Raw genomic sequence first — 15,021 nt, 5'->3', positions numbered from 1 at the left:
AGAGATTCTTTTCCCATTGTATTCTGCTCAAGGTATTTCCCCCCAAAATAAGATGAGAACCATGGTGCAGAGAAAAGAGACCTCAAGAAGAGAGTGACTGAGCACAAAAGAAAAAAAAAAAAAAAAGAAAGACTGCAACTTGCTCCCAGGGACTAGAGAAAACTTTAAAAGGGAAGGTTGAAATCCATCAGTGTTCTGTTAGTCATCTTCTCCTTCATCCTCCTTTCCTTCTTCTTCTTCATCTTTTTCACTTCATCCTCATCTCTTTCTTCATCAATATCTTCCAAACCTTCTTTTTCATCATCGTCATCTTCTCTCTCCCCTTCTTCATCATCCATATCAGGAACCAAGTAGTACTGTAATGGATTTGGCCAAATAGCATCTTTGACAACCTCTCCTAGTTTGTCTGCCCTGCATCAGAACGGTCAGTAAACCAGGTAAAGACGCTCTCTGGTTCCTCATGCTGCGTCTTCCTGCTGGCTTTACTCTGCGTTTGACTGAAATGTTTCATCGAATCCTTTCCAGATTTCCATTTGATTTCAGTGGACTTTGAAGATGGATCACCACTCTCATTCAGATGAAATTCTTTGGAGATAATTTTATTTTCAAAGTAAGGATTTTCATCAAAATAAAAATCTATTCCTTACCCTGATTTATCATCTTCAAATTCTGTCACTTCAACTCTGATCGAAATATTTAGTGGCTCTTCATTCTCCTCCCCAAGCAGTGCAGACACTTGTGGATGGCTGACAAATGTTGTTACCCCCAAATTTGGGATTTTGGTATCTATTCTGACCTCTTCTGAAACAATGGTTGGTGGAGTTTGTTATATTTCTATTCTACTTTCAAAATCTCCTCACTGGCTTGTTCATTAAGTCTGTCTGCTTTATTTTGTACTTCATTGATTCTTGTTATTCTTTTTCTTTCTTCTTTGGCCAGCCCAGAGAAGCCCATGTGTCCTCCAGCCTTGGGGCAGTAGGTGGTCTTGGTTTCTACTTTTGAGGTGGGAGGGGAGACTGGCATTTGGGGGCCATGCTGTGAGGGAAGTCTGAGAACCAGACTGCTTGGCTGGAGGAAGCTCAGAAAACGTGACAGTCTTAACCTGTGTGATGCAGAGGATTGCAGTAGGGAAGCTAGTACAGAGTCAATTGTAGTATAGTGGGGCAAATCGCAGAATAGAGCCATGCACAGGGTCTTACTGGAACACACTGAGCTGAATTCTCAGGGACAAGTAAGTAGCAGTTATGAAGGTGATGAGAAGAAGGCTATTCTGCAAAAAATTAAAAAATCATAGCAAAGGGCCAAGGCTGAGGGAGGGGGCACTAAATGCACTCTAGGAACTGTAACTCTATGTGATTGGAACTTGGGAGGGAGCAGGGTGGGGAAGGAGAGGCAAGAGATGAGGTGTGAGATTCACCGAGAGGCCAATCCTAAAGAGCCTTGGGCATCATGCAAAGTGGAATCTGATGCTTTGTAATGTAACATAATGAAAAATAATAATTTTGTAGTCATACAACCCCCATAATCTCAAGAACACAAGAGTTCCATAACTCAGTCTCCATCTTATTTGAAGAGTTGTTGCAATTCTGAATATGTCTCTAACCAATTATAATTTACTTAAACATAGTGTGCTGAATGTCATGTTTACTCCTGATTATAATAGATCATATAGGTCTATCCAAAAAACTTTCTCTGGTATAGGCTTATAGTTTACAGAGTAAGGGCACTGTCTGTGGAGCCAGACCTCAGCTGAAGTCTAGAATCTGCCACTTACCAGCTGACTGGTCTTGGGTAAGTTATTTCAGTCTCTGAGCTTCAGTTCCCTGTTCTCTAGAGTTGTTGTGCTTAACAAGAGGGCCGACACAAATGGCTATGCGGATTGTCACCACACAAGGGCACTCGGCAAAGGTGGTAAATTGGGGCTGAAATTCATCCCGAATTTTGCAGATCAAGCCATACATCCCCAAGTGGAGTACATCCACATAAATGAAGGCACATGAACGTGCTATGGAGGTTAACAGTGGCCTTGCTTAACCAAGCCTTGGTCACAGTAGCTACTGTCATCATGACCATGGATCAACAACAAATGAACATGATCATCCTTTCATTGTGATGATGAACAGGTGGTTTAAGAAATACCGTATCTTAAGGGCCTATACGAAAGTGTTAGAAACAGTGACAGATTTCATAGTAAGGCAGGGAATTTGTTTAAGGTTCAAGCCCTGCAGACTTTGAACTTGTACCTTTAATAAAAATGCAGGTGTGAGACTCAATTAAAAGAGTCCCAAAAGGAAGGCAAACTTTTTTTTCTTTTTTTGAGTAACTGAGCCATTTATTCACCAAGACTGTCATTTTCCAGCAAACCCAATGACATGTTGTGCTGCATTGGGAGTATTTTCTATGTTACCTGTGGCTGCTCCCTTTTGTTCCCAGAATTCCTGCTTGTTCTTGTGACAGGCTGGAAGGAGTGACAATAGACAGTATAACTACTATTCACATGGCACACTGATTTCCATCCAGACTCAGAAATTCCTTATACTTAAGCCAATTTTGCCTCAAAAGTATTGCATTGTGCATGAGTAACTCATATTTGAGATTGTCATGAGTTTATTTGTGATATTTAAATTTCTAGATATTCTTTCCTAATTGTTAAGGATAAATGGCTTCAAAAGAAGGCATATTCTGGAAGAAAAAATTTAAACCCCAAATACTTAGTTTTTAAGTAAGAACTGAAAAAAGGTACAGTATGTTATTTGTTTCTCCCTTCAAATCACTACTTCTGGGAATTATGACTCCTATATAGTCTATGGGGAATTTCTTTGTATATGTAGAAAGTTTCAAATCAACTTCAATCCCCTTATGCGGTTTTACTGATTTTTTTTTTGTGTGTGTGTGTGCCAGTTCTAAGAAAGCCAACTATAATTACAGTGGATATGCTTGAAAAAGGATAGAAGCATTAAATGAGGGGGACATAGGAGCCACATTTAGTAGACTGAGTGCCTGTGGTTTTTGAAATTGCCAGGATCATAACAAATGGTATGTTTCTTGTGGATATCCAGGCAGTGTTTTAGAGTCAGGCAGTGTTGTAGGGTGCCATAATTCTTTATTGGTAGTGAATAAACAAGGAGGCATAATCAGCACTGATGTTGTAACATCCTACAAGGTGAGGTGGGGACCAAAATAGGACAAACTATGTTTGACAGTAGCCCTTCTAGGACACATGTGACTGAATGGCTTCCTTCTCAGTAATTTCATACCCATCAAAACATAGTGTGCTTTCTAAGCTTCTCTGATCAATCACTGATGTATTGATCCAAAAAAGCTGCAGAAGTACTATTTTATAAGCCTCAAGAACTATGTGTTCTGAGAGCAATCTGTATCAGAATTATCTTCTGGCTTGTTAAAATGCACATTCCAAAGCATTACTCTCAAGCTACCAAATCAAAATTTGGGGGTGGGGCGAGGGACCCTGTATTTTTAACAAAGTCCCCAGGTGATTCTATGTTGCTCAAAAACATCTAGGAAATCATCAGTACCCTCATGGTATATGACAGTAATAGGTCATATGATATACAAAAGAATAAAACTGCAAAACCAGTAGTAGGGAGAAAATTGTTATGACCTTTCTATGAAATTAAAGAATAGGATGGCAGTATAAGATCATATTCATGTTCTTGGCTTCAGTCAATAGTGTTACAGAAAAAAATGTTCAGAATTAATGTTTGTGGAATTTGACTTATTGTGTTATCAGTGAGAAAAAAATGCTAAAGGCACTTTCTAAGAAGGTAATCTGCTCACCAGTTCTGAGCAGCATGTGTGTTCATCTTTGTACCTTTATGAGAAACTCATCAAAGAAGATTGGCCCAGACTTTTCAAGTAATGACTGACAGAGAGCAATAGAAAAAGATGAGGAGGGTGAAAATAAAGATGATTTAGTTGTAGGATTAAGGTTTTAATGCGAAAGAGTTTCACACTCATATTCCATGTTGGTCCCACTTAGTCTCATTAATAAGATCTTATGGGTAGATATTACCGGCAACATCTGACCACAGGACTTTAGTTTTAAATGTTGAGCACTTTCCTGTACTGCCTGGACACTGTTAAGCTTGCCAAATATTGGGAAAAATAGCTCTGATATACTTGCTTCAGGTCTATGATAAGGAGGGCCACTTGTTTGAGTTGTATAAGGTGAGAACATTGTAACCTCTGTCCCATCTGCCTGTACATTCTTGGTATTCTGGAACATTTTAAGGTGTTACCTGTAACTTTCAACAAGAGTTCCATCTATTGTGGTTCAACACTTGGCTTGAAATCTTTTGGCAATGAATAGAAGGTTATAATGTCTGCACTGGAAGCTTTAGCTATAACATATACACCATCATGTGCTGTATGTTTTATATATATATAAACACACATATGTACACACATATATGTGTACATATACATACATATATGTTATTAATACACACACATTTATAAATACATCACACATTCTGATAAATAAAATGATCTGTTTATGATAGTACTCTTGAAAATAACTTATTTAAGAAGATACTGTTTATACTAAGAATACATTTGGCACAAAAGATCTGCTGCAAATGTCATCGTATGAATATCTACCTTTTTTCTCCTAAAACGAATCACTGTGAATTCATTAATTGTTTGATGTCACCACTTGACTGACAAAAGTTTTGCTATTAAAAAATTTCTAAGAAGATACAAACTTTGGTCATTCATTTATTTATTAAATGTTTATTGAGCATCTATTGTGTACTAGGGGCTGAGGATGGATGGATGAGGAGAGCCCATTTCATAGACCTCACTATTTACTGGAGGAAATAGACATGAACCAAATAGTCACACGTAAAAAAGCAAGATAGCAGCTGTAACCAATGTTAAGGAGGAAAGGTCTGAGGTGATTTGAGGACCTTAGTATTCGTCAAGGAGGTTACAGAAGCCTTTCCTGAAACTGTAAATTTGAGTTGTAATCAGGAGGCTAAGATCTACATTAAGAGGGGAGAAAGGGATTTCCAGGTAGAAGAAAAATCACATATAAAAGCCTAGTGGCAGGAAGAAGCATGGGGAGTGTGGGAAATTGAAAGAAGGTTCTTCTGGGCAGAGCAGAGAGAGTGCAGAGGGCATGCAGGGCAGGATGAAGCTGGAGAGGCTGGGAGAGACCATTCCACGTGAGACTGTGAATAGTATGTTTCGGAGTTTGGCCTTTAAGCTAAGAGCTATGGGAAATTATGTAAGATTTCATGCAGGGGGTGGCATCATCAGATTTGTGCTTCTGGCTGTGGTGTGGGAGGCAGATTGGAAGAGTCCAGAGTAGTTCAATGAGGAGGCTATTGTCATTATTTTAGGTAAGAGATGATAGCAGCTTGCACTAGGGCTGTGGAGAGAGGTGGACAGATTTGAGAGCAATTGAGAAAGTAAAATCCTAAATTTTGGGGTGGTAGATTGGATGTGGGTGAACAGAAGGGCAGTGGGTCTCTGGCTGGTGCAACAAATTGAGGAATGTTGTTTTGCTGACCTAGGGAATGCTGGAAGAAGATCAAGTGTTTTGGGGGAGCAAAGAAAGGACAATCCTGATTTTTAATTTAAATGAACTGAGTTTGAGGTACCTTAGAAGCAGTCAAGTAGATAGTGGGAGATATAAATCTGGAGTTCAAGGAGAGGATTGGATGGCATAGATGTATTTGGAAGTTGTCTCCTAGAGGTGGCTACTGCCACTGTAAAACCAGTGAACTTGGTTGAGGAGAGAGTGTAGGGTGAGGAGAAGAAAGTCACCCCAATAATGAGTAGCTGGGTAAAGGCAAGTGGGCTCAGAATGGAGGCTGAGAAGAAGTCTAGAGAGTAGAGGGGAACCAGGGGAGGATTGTCTCACAGAAACCAAAGGAAGAGAATGTTTTAAGGAGATGGAAGAGGTCAGAAAAATTGAATGCTGCTAAGAGGCAAGTAGCATGAGGACTGAAACATGTGCATTTCATGGGTAACTTGCAGGTTGCTAATGACTGTAGAGAGAAATGATGGGGTTAGAAGCCAGATTAAAGGGGTTGGGTCAGGAGGAAGAGGAGGCAAGAAGTGGAGAGAGAGACAAGTCTCTTGGCTTTAAAGAGAAGGTAAGAAATAAGGCAGTAGGTGGAGGGAAAGGAGAGGTTAAGCTACTTGAGTGTGTTTAAAAGCTAATGAGAGAGTTCAGTCGGAAGGAAAAATTGAATAGAGAAGAGAAAAAGGATAATCTCTACTATGAAGTTTCTGAGAGAGCGGTAAGGGTGAGATCCAAGGCAAAATATAACCACCCTATTGAGATATTTGATGACTTTATTCTCTGTGGCTGCTAAAAAGAACCAATATGTCTTTTAAATGGTTGAGTTTGCAGCTAAAAACAGTTTATTCCTAATATGTTTGTATAGGTAAATAAAAAAATTAGGATTACTCTGAAGGTGATGACCAGAGCTCTTTAAAAAATATATGAAGTGCTTTATAATAAAAACTGAACAAAAATTCTTGAAATCAATGTCACCTTAAGCTTGTATGATTTTGAGACTGATTTGCTCACTTTATTCTGCCTTTCCAAAGCTTCTCCTCATCCGTGTATTGGCTTGACTCAGCTTGTTCTCCATGTGGAAAAGGACATAACTCCATGTATAGTGATTTTTTTGTGGATAATCACACATGACTAATGTTTTGCTGCAAGTATAAGGCCTATCAGACACTCTTACCCCATGTCAAGATAAGATTGTTGACCCAATACAGAAAGGCAGAAAGAATAGGAAAGTGTTGCTCAATGAAAAATGGAAGTTAACCCCCGGGGGGTGTTACGTTACTGATCTTAGCTTGTTTCCCATTAAGGCTCACAAGTTATTAGCGAGTTTACCATGGGTTCTGTGCATATGTGCATATTGACACATTTTAGTAGATTAAAATTGGGTTTCCATAACATGTTGAAACCTTGTACACACCAACAATTTCTTTTTATGAAAGCTTATTTTCCAACATATGCTTACTATTTCAAGGGTTCAGTTCAGTTAGGTTTTTTTTTTAATTTTGGGAAAGTATTACATTTTTTAAAGTTAGATTTTAAAGTTGCACTTCAAAACAAATCCCATTTTCTTCCATAATTATCTTATCACTTATGTGATTCATGAATTACTCAATCATCCATCTATTTGCCAAATGCTTATTAAACACTACTATGTTCCAGGCACTGGGTAGGGCATACAAAAATGAATAATCTGTGGTTCTTCCTCCTGTCTAATACTGTCTAGTGGGGGAGATTGATGGCCACATGCCACGTGCCGTATGGAAGTGGGGACAGGGGACAGAAAGGATGGATGGAGGAGAGGAATTTATTCTGCTTGGAAGCAGTGTGTATGTGTGTGTGCATATGTGTGTGTGTCGGGGGGTGGAGAGAGACCGAGAGAGAGAATGAGAGTGTGTGTGAAGTTTAACAGAGAGAGGAATGCCCATGCCATGGAAGCATAGAACAGGAAGATGGAAGATGGGGAGAGGGGGAAAAGGAAGAAGGTTTCAGGATAATAAATCATCTGAGTTGGTAAATGCATACTTGTTTTGTCATTGAGTAATTCAAAGTATCTTTGAAAGAAAAGCTGGGGTTCAATTTCATGTAATCAACACCTACTCAGTAGTCACTAACAGTATAGAAATGTGAAAAACGTGAAGTTATCTTACAGCAAGCATGGCATTGTTTTGGGTACTCCACCGACATTTAGCATATAAGTCAGTGCTCTGACATCTGTGCTAAGAGGGAAGACAAACCCACCATTGCATAAACCCAAACTGGATTTTCTTTCATCAGATCTAAAGTTCTATGAGAGTTGACACTAAAATTAAATGGAAAAGTTTCCTATTAATGGGCTCACAAGGCTATTTGTGGCCTTACAGGTTGGGTCCTTTCAGAGGTCATTTAGCCCATTTTCACACTGGCATCTGGAGCAAAAAGTCATCCAGCGCACATGAAAAGTGCCCCTCAAAGGAGGGCCATGACTGCTGGTACCAGTTGTTTCTACTGTCTGAAGAAAATCCCCTGACAGAGGAGGCCTTTTTCATACTATCATTTTGAAACCATCTCTATTTGCTCATGTTATGTGATGGACATCATGTTCTTATAACAATATTTGAAATCAAATTCTAAAGAGGAATCATGATAAAAGGTTGTATGAAAAAATTCTTTCATTTTCTTTCAGAACCTAAGGAGACCTCCTGCTGATGATCACACTCAGATTCTAAATATTAGTGACTAAGAGAGTAATCACATGGGATCGCTCAGATTTATTGAGGAGTACGGGAGTGCCAAAACGAAGTTGTTTTCAGAGGGCGTAAGAACAAAGACATCCCATGTGTCTCGAGAATAAGAGTGAAAGTCACGACCTAGTTCTTCCTCTTACTTTTAAAAAAATGTGACTGAATAGAAAGCCAGATGTGTTCCAGGATGGACCAGCTGACTAACTCTTACTGTTAACATGCGCTCTGCAGTTCCAAGACTCCAGGGCAACTGATAAAGGGGATTTGCTTGGTTTTCCAGAAATAAGTTCTATTTGGTTAAATCTACTTGCTCAATCTCTATTTTCTCGCTCATGTGGAGTAATGGGATTTTCAATAAACACCACAAGGCAGGTCTCTGAGGATTATTGAGTTATTCAAGTGATTTTCTAATCTTATACTCTGTACTTTTATAAAATGATTATCAGAAACTGAATCAGCAATTGGAATGATTGAAAATAGCTTCTACTATAATCATTTCCTGTAAGTAATAACTTCCCACATGTTATCATACCAAAGTCTCTGCTCTTCTTTAGGTAAAATAAGTCATTGAAGAGGTAGATCACTTCTAAAAAATTAAACCTGCCTCTAGGTATTTATCACATACCGTAACATTATGGAATTATTATTCTTGGAATTTCCAATATTCCATATCCTTAACTTAGATTTTCCCTAGAGGCTGAAATTTCAGGTTCTAGAATTAACCTGTCTGGATTAAAATCCTGGTTCCACTGCTGGGTTGCTGTGTGACCTTGGGAAAATTACTAATCTCTCTGTTTTTCAGTTTTCTTATCTGTAAAATGGAGTCAATAATTGGTGATAAAATGAGAAAAATGCATGTAAATCTCAGCATATACGCTGAGATAAATTTAGAATTTAGAATGATAAATGCTAGCAATTATAATTATTTTAGGGCCTCTACACTATTATAGCATTTTATTTCCTCTGACTTTATCTGTATTTAATTAGATAAAAAATATTCTATTGATCACTAGACATAAAGGTCCTGTGAATTCTGTGTGTTGATGGTGAAGTTGGTGGGAAGATGGTAATGAGACTTTTACCTAAAGAGGGAAATGTATGTGAGGTGACTATGTAAGTCAGCTGATGTGACGTTAATTTCTGAAGGAGTTCCATGGCTTAGTCTGTATACTGTTCAGTAGTATTTTGTATTTTGGGTGTCTTTCTTGATGTTTAATTGAAATTCTATAATTGCCTCATGTTTCTTCTTCATTCAAAGAGGTGCTGGCCAGTAATTTTTAAAAAATATTCAAAGAGGAAATAGCACTGACCTCCATTTACCAGATTCAAAATGCACTATGGTATAATGATGTATTTGATGTTGTAACACATAGTCACAATCTTGAAATAACACGTTTTAATATTCAAGGCATATTTGACTTTGCCATTTCTAAATATTCATTTATTTGTTCACTCAACGAATATTTATTGCATGCTAAAAACATACAAGGTAGTATGGTAGATTTTCTCATATGCCTTCTGGCCCTGACTGGATTATGAATCCCTTTCACAGCAGAGACACTGTACCTAATTCACATTTCTATTCCAAGGCTCAACCTTCAGAAGCCACTCAACCAATGGAACAAACTTGCATTGCATAAATGAAAAATGGGATTGCAAACACTATGCTATCTGTGTATAACCAATGAAGTATTTATTCCTATGTCTTGATCATCTTTAAGCTTTCAAGTTAAGCAGAACATGAATGCAAATACCATCTCCATGAATAACATATTTGGCAGCAGTATTATGTTAGAACTTTCACTTAGATTAAACATATAATTTATATGCTTACATAAAAAAAGAAGATGAAATCAACAACCTACATAAACTTTTCAAGAAGTCAAGGTGTTTTAGTGAAAAAAAAAAACAGTTTAAAACAGGATTTCTCTCAAACTCAAATCCCCTTTCATGTAGCAAAAGGAAATGAACAGAGAAATCCAAACCCACTGAGGTTTCAGGGCCAAACATTTTGATGCAATATGTTCTGCTATAAAATGTTTGGCCTTGTTTGAATTTATTGCTATATATTCTCAGTCTATATTTAACTATGAGAAACACAAATAAGAAGGAGTGAATGTGCAAAATGTACTTTTTAAGTGCATGGCAGTGAATTTGAGAAAACATATATTAAAGGAACATTTTGTGTTTTCAGCTTTCAGCCCCTTTTCTGAGGCCTTCCTCAGCCAGATATGATTAAATATTTATTGAACTAAAGACTCAGCTTACTTGGACTGAAAACTTTCAAGGGCCTCTCAGAGCCACCTACGATAAGTACCTTATTTCACTAGCTCACAAATAAAGTTTCTTTTATGCTCTTTTTCATACATGAAATAAAGTCTAATTAGAAAGTTTTATAATGGAGACAGTCAATTCCCCAATTCCTTATTTACTTGAATTACTTTTCAAAAATTCGGGTGTTCAGTCTGGCACCGGCTCAATCCACGCTCTGTAATCAGCCGACAATCTGTGTCTCACAAAGGCTGGCGTCCTAACTGCCGGTTTCTGCCATCCACACCTTTTCCGTGGGGTAATACATTTTAATTGGTACTTCTCGTGAGCCCCTCACATCTCCATCTGGCCAAATAAACACACTTTTTCAATTCAGCCTCAACATCTTGGCAGTTAACAAGAGGATAGACTTGCCACCATAGGTCATCTTTAAGATGCATAAAAACCTAAAATTAAAGGACCAGGTACAGGTGGTATAATCAATGGCTTTCTAGAGGATGGCTCATCTACAAAGTGGCTTTGTGTTCAGCAGTGTTTAACGCTGCTCCCTTGGTCTAAACTGCAGTTCCCAAGCAGAGGCAGCATTGAGAACTCTCTCCTCTTAGAGGACAAATTAGTGATGAAATATTCCATTTCCAATGACAGCATTATTTTTTAGATATAGGCTTCTTATCAATCTATTTCCACTGGTCAGATTGTGCCAAGTGTAACCAGGAGGCAGAATGGTGAAGTGGTTAGAAGGATGGGCTCTCAAGTCAGGTTGGGTGCAAATCCTGCTGCTGTTAATTTATTACCAGTGTGATCTTGGGCAGTTACCAAATGTTTCTGTGCCTCAGTTTCCCGGTCAGTAAAACAGAGATAATATCAGTGCTTCCTCATAAGATTATTGCAAGGATTGATTAAATGAGATAAGGTATCTCATATGTTTAACATAGGGCTTGGCTCATATTCACTAACAATTATTATTTTTAGGCAAGGTCAGTAGACCAAATTCCTTGAGTAGCGGAAAGGAAGGGGAATGATAAATAACCAACCATGTGGTTATTCCTCAAAGAAATCCTTCCTCTTTAATGTTTTGCTTTTTACACAGTTCAATCATGAAGCAACAGATTAGGGATGACTATGAGACAATATGGCCTGTGCACTCATTCACTCATTTAGTGTGGTCTCATTTCTTTGAGGCTCTGGAACACCCCTTGACGGAATACTTGTTTTTCTCTGACCCTCAGGGTCATTTGGGTGAAATGGAGAATGCTTTTAGGGCAAAATGGCCCAAACTGCTTTCTTGATAACCACACAGAGGTAAGGGATTGTTTCTTTCTCCTTTTCAACGTCTTCCCTTTTTCTCATGACCACTTTGGTGAGATACCTTTCTCAGCATGAAGCAGAGGAGATCAGGCACAACCCTGCACGTTATTACAACTTAGGATGTTTATGCAAGAGCAAGGCCAACTAGAACAGCAGGACTCGCATATCCCTGTAAATCCAAGAGGCACAAATGGTTCTTAGCAGCAAGTGCGGGTCTCTCACCAGTTGCTTTTTCAGGGTTGTTGCACATGAAGCATTGCCATGCTCCTGCTGTTTCGCTGAAGCCAAACACATCAAAGAACCTCACTTCTTCCAGATGGAGCTGTACCTGGTCCAGATCCTGTTTCAGGAACACAATGCACAAAGAACATAAGCTGATCTGCCTGCTACATAGCATTCTGAGACTGAAAAAAGGGGATGTGGAATCAGGATGGCCAATGCTCAATCTCAGTACTAGGGACCAAGAGGGAGCATTGAAAACAACTTCTCTTGGCCAGTCTTGGAAAAAAGCGGTCCGCTCAAACTCTTCCACGGGAGTACTCATAAGTGTAGAGGGAGTGAGCAGGGGCTCCAGAGCTGGGTGTTGGGGGTGAGGGGACTGAGGTGTCAGAATCTGAAGTGGCCCAGAATGTTCTTGCATCTAGCAGCAGCTAAAAAGGAGGGATATCCAAATGACAGTGTGGCTAAAAGAAATGCTGCTCGGGGATTTGTCTTTTATGTTTCATATGAAATTAAGAACCAGTTATCCATATAAAAATATCATTTTTATTAGGTTGGCTTCATAGGGAGCTGATGGAAAATATGGGAGTGGGCTTATTCTCTCAGCCCTTGGCTCCAGCACTGTTTTAGTCTTATGCTTTATCTTAAAAGTATATGCACATTTTCATGCTATTCCATAATATAGCTGTATTGGTTTTAATGGAAGATAATGCCTTACATTATTTATCAGTAACTTAGTTAACTTTTTTCCTCCAAATGGTTAAGTAGAATTGACATACCAAGTGGACTGCCCATGTTTTATGTGCCCTGTGGCACTCTGCCAATGTGCTCTTGTTTAAGGGGGAGAGGGGAGAGGTTCCACTAGACTGTATATGGACGGAAAACTATTAGCCTAACCAAATTAAATAGCTCTACTGTCCTCCTGAGGCTTTCCTATTATGTAAATAACTTGTATCCTTTGGTAAAGGGTGGCCAGAACTGCACTCTTAAAAGATTACTCCTCCTAAGAGGGATTTAATGTTCTTGTTAGTCTTGCATGTGCCCAGCCAACTTGCATGTTTGTCCTCTGTTGAGCTGTGGTTTTATTTCCTTTCGTTTGGCCTACATACTCTTATCTTCACCACCTATAGTAACAATTCTTAGTATTCTAAAAAGCCAAGTAGTGTAGGCACTGTTTGCACTGCTTATAATGGATCTAAATAGAAAATGGTCAAGTGGCTTCCCAGATCCTATATCAAAGCTCTTGACTCCCAGTTCTACATTTTTTGACAGAGGTGAGAAGTATGCCCGACTATATGATGCTTAAAAGCAGATACATAAATACTTCATTCACAGTTGTACCCCCAGAGCCTAGTCCCACATCAGGAATGGATTAACATCACTGTTTTGCAAGCCCAATGCAAAGCCTGTTTTCCAACAAACTATATGAAAATTTAAAGGGAATTCTTTTTAGAGAATATTTACACTCCTTGGAACACAAACACAGTGAGGACAGGAATTTTGTCTGTTGTGTTGACCACTGTAACCTTAGCAGCTAAAGGTGCCCTGTCGCATAGCAAGCACTAAATAAATCTCTGTGGAATAATGAAAGGCGAATACTGGGACTAGAAATAAATACTTTTCATTATCCTTTATTAAGACTATTATGATTTGTGTTCTAGGATTGGACAATTTGGAGGCTCAACTTGAATACAGCATTCTGGGTTACTAATATTTCAACCCATATTATGGGCATTCCAATAGGCACTGTATAGACAGGAAGGTTGTTTAACAAAAGTGATTTTGAATATGTACAATGGAGATAAAAGAGACTTTTTTAAAAAATGCATGTTCCCTGAGATAAAGACTTAAGAAGCACTGGGGAGTTTTGTAGGTTTCAAAGGATGAACTCCATATTAAAATTTATGGGGAAAAAGCAGATGTTCATAAATATCAGTTTCAAAACTGCTAAGTCTCTGAAGTCTGTAGTTGGCCATTGGCATGCAGATCGCTTCTTTGTTTCCCACACAATTAAGGATCAATTTTTCATTCACCACAAATACTACTAGCAAACAAAGTACTTAAAATAATACTTAGGGATTCTTCAATTTTTTTTGTTCTGAGATCAGAAACATCCCAGGTTGTTGCCTATAAACCACACTTGTCTTGGCAAAAAGTTACTTAAAAAGTGTAAGACACATGCTATGTCCCAGCAAGCTATGTTGCAAGCTTGTGACAGACGCAAGCTATGTCCCAGCGTTCCAGGTCTGAAGCCAAAAGCAGGCTTACCTCTTCAGAGGATTTAGGTGTTGTGGAAAGGGAACTGAGTAAAGAAGATACGTGGTAGTTCTATGAACTCTTGAAGTTGGTAATAACAGCCAACTTTGAATAGAGAGACAGATGAAACACATATAGTTTCAAATATTTGTGGAACACTGAAGTAAAATAAATTGCAAAGCAAGCAAACACAAACCAATAAACAGCGATACTTAAATTTTTTGGAACTTTTACCTCTTAAATGAGCTTAAGGTCATTATTTCTCTCTCCTATTTATCTTCTTTGCCCTTTTAGGTTTTATAGCTTCCCCAGGCCTTGCTCAAGAATTGCTATATGGCTTCTATTTTTTTTTTAAACAAGAGAACAAAAATCAATTTGTTTACAGAATTATTAACTTCTTTTAAGACAACTAGATTCTGGAAGAGTGGTAAAAATAATTTATATCTAACTCTAAATCACCTAGGTGACCTCCCAATAATTTTCACCTTCTTATGTTCATCTGTTTGTATAATCCCTTCCCCTTGAGTGTAGGAGGGACCTATGACTTATTTCTAACCATGAATATGTCAAAGGTGATGGGATGTCAATCCATTATTACACACACACACACACACACACACACACACACACACACACACAGGACCCATCTTGCAGGCAGATGCATAGGGAGACTTTCCTGCTGGCCTTGAAGAAGCAGGT

The 15,021-nt window shown here is 38.5% G+C and overlaps 1 protein-coding gene and 1 pseudogene across 3 annotated transcripts in view; both read right to left on the bottom strand.

Annotated features, from left to right (window-relative positions):
* Positions 1-15,021, bottom strand: part of VEPH1 (ventricular zone expressed PH domain-containing 1) — a 215,472-nt gene that overhangs the window by 12,454 nt on the left and 187,997 nt on the right. For all 3 annotated transcript variants that reach the window (XM_012642917.1, XM_012642919.1, XM_012642918.1), the window contains one exon: positions 12,070-12,187. In XM_012642917.1, the coding sequence (XP_012498371.1) occupies positions 12,070-12,187 (118 nt within the window). The remainder of the gene's footprint in view (positions 1-12,069; positions 12,188-15,021) is intronic.
* Positions 199-1,034, bottom strand: LOC105809166 (annotated as a pseudogene).

The sequence above is a fragment of the Propithecus coquereli genome, unplaced genomic scaffold, assembly GCF_000956105.1.
Source record: "Propithecus coquereli isolate 6110/MARCELLA unplaced genomic scaffold, Pcoq_1.0 Scaffold19, whole genome shotgun sequence".
Lineage (NCBI taxonomy): Eukaryota > Metazoa > Chordata > Mammalia > Primates > Indriidae > Propithecus > Propithecus coquereli.
Note: the sequence above shows the minus strand (reverse complement) of the source record. Positions and strands in the feature narration are given on the sequence as shown.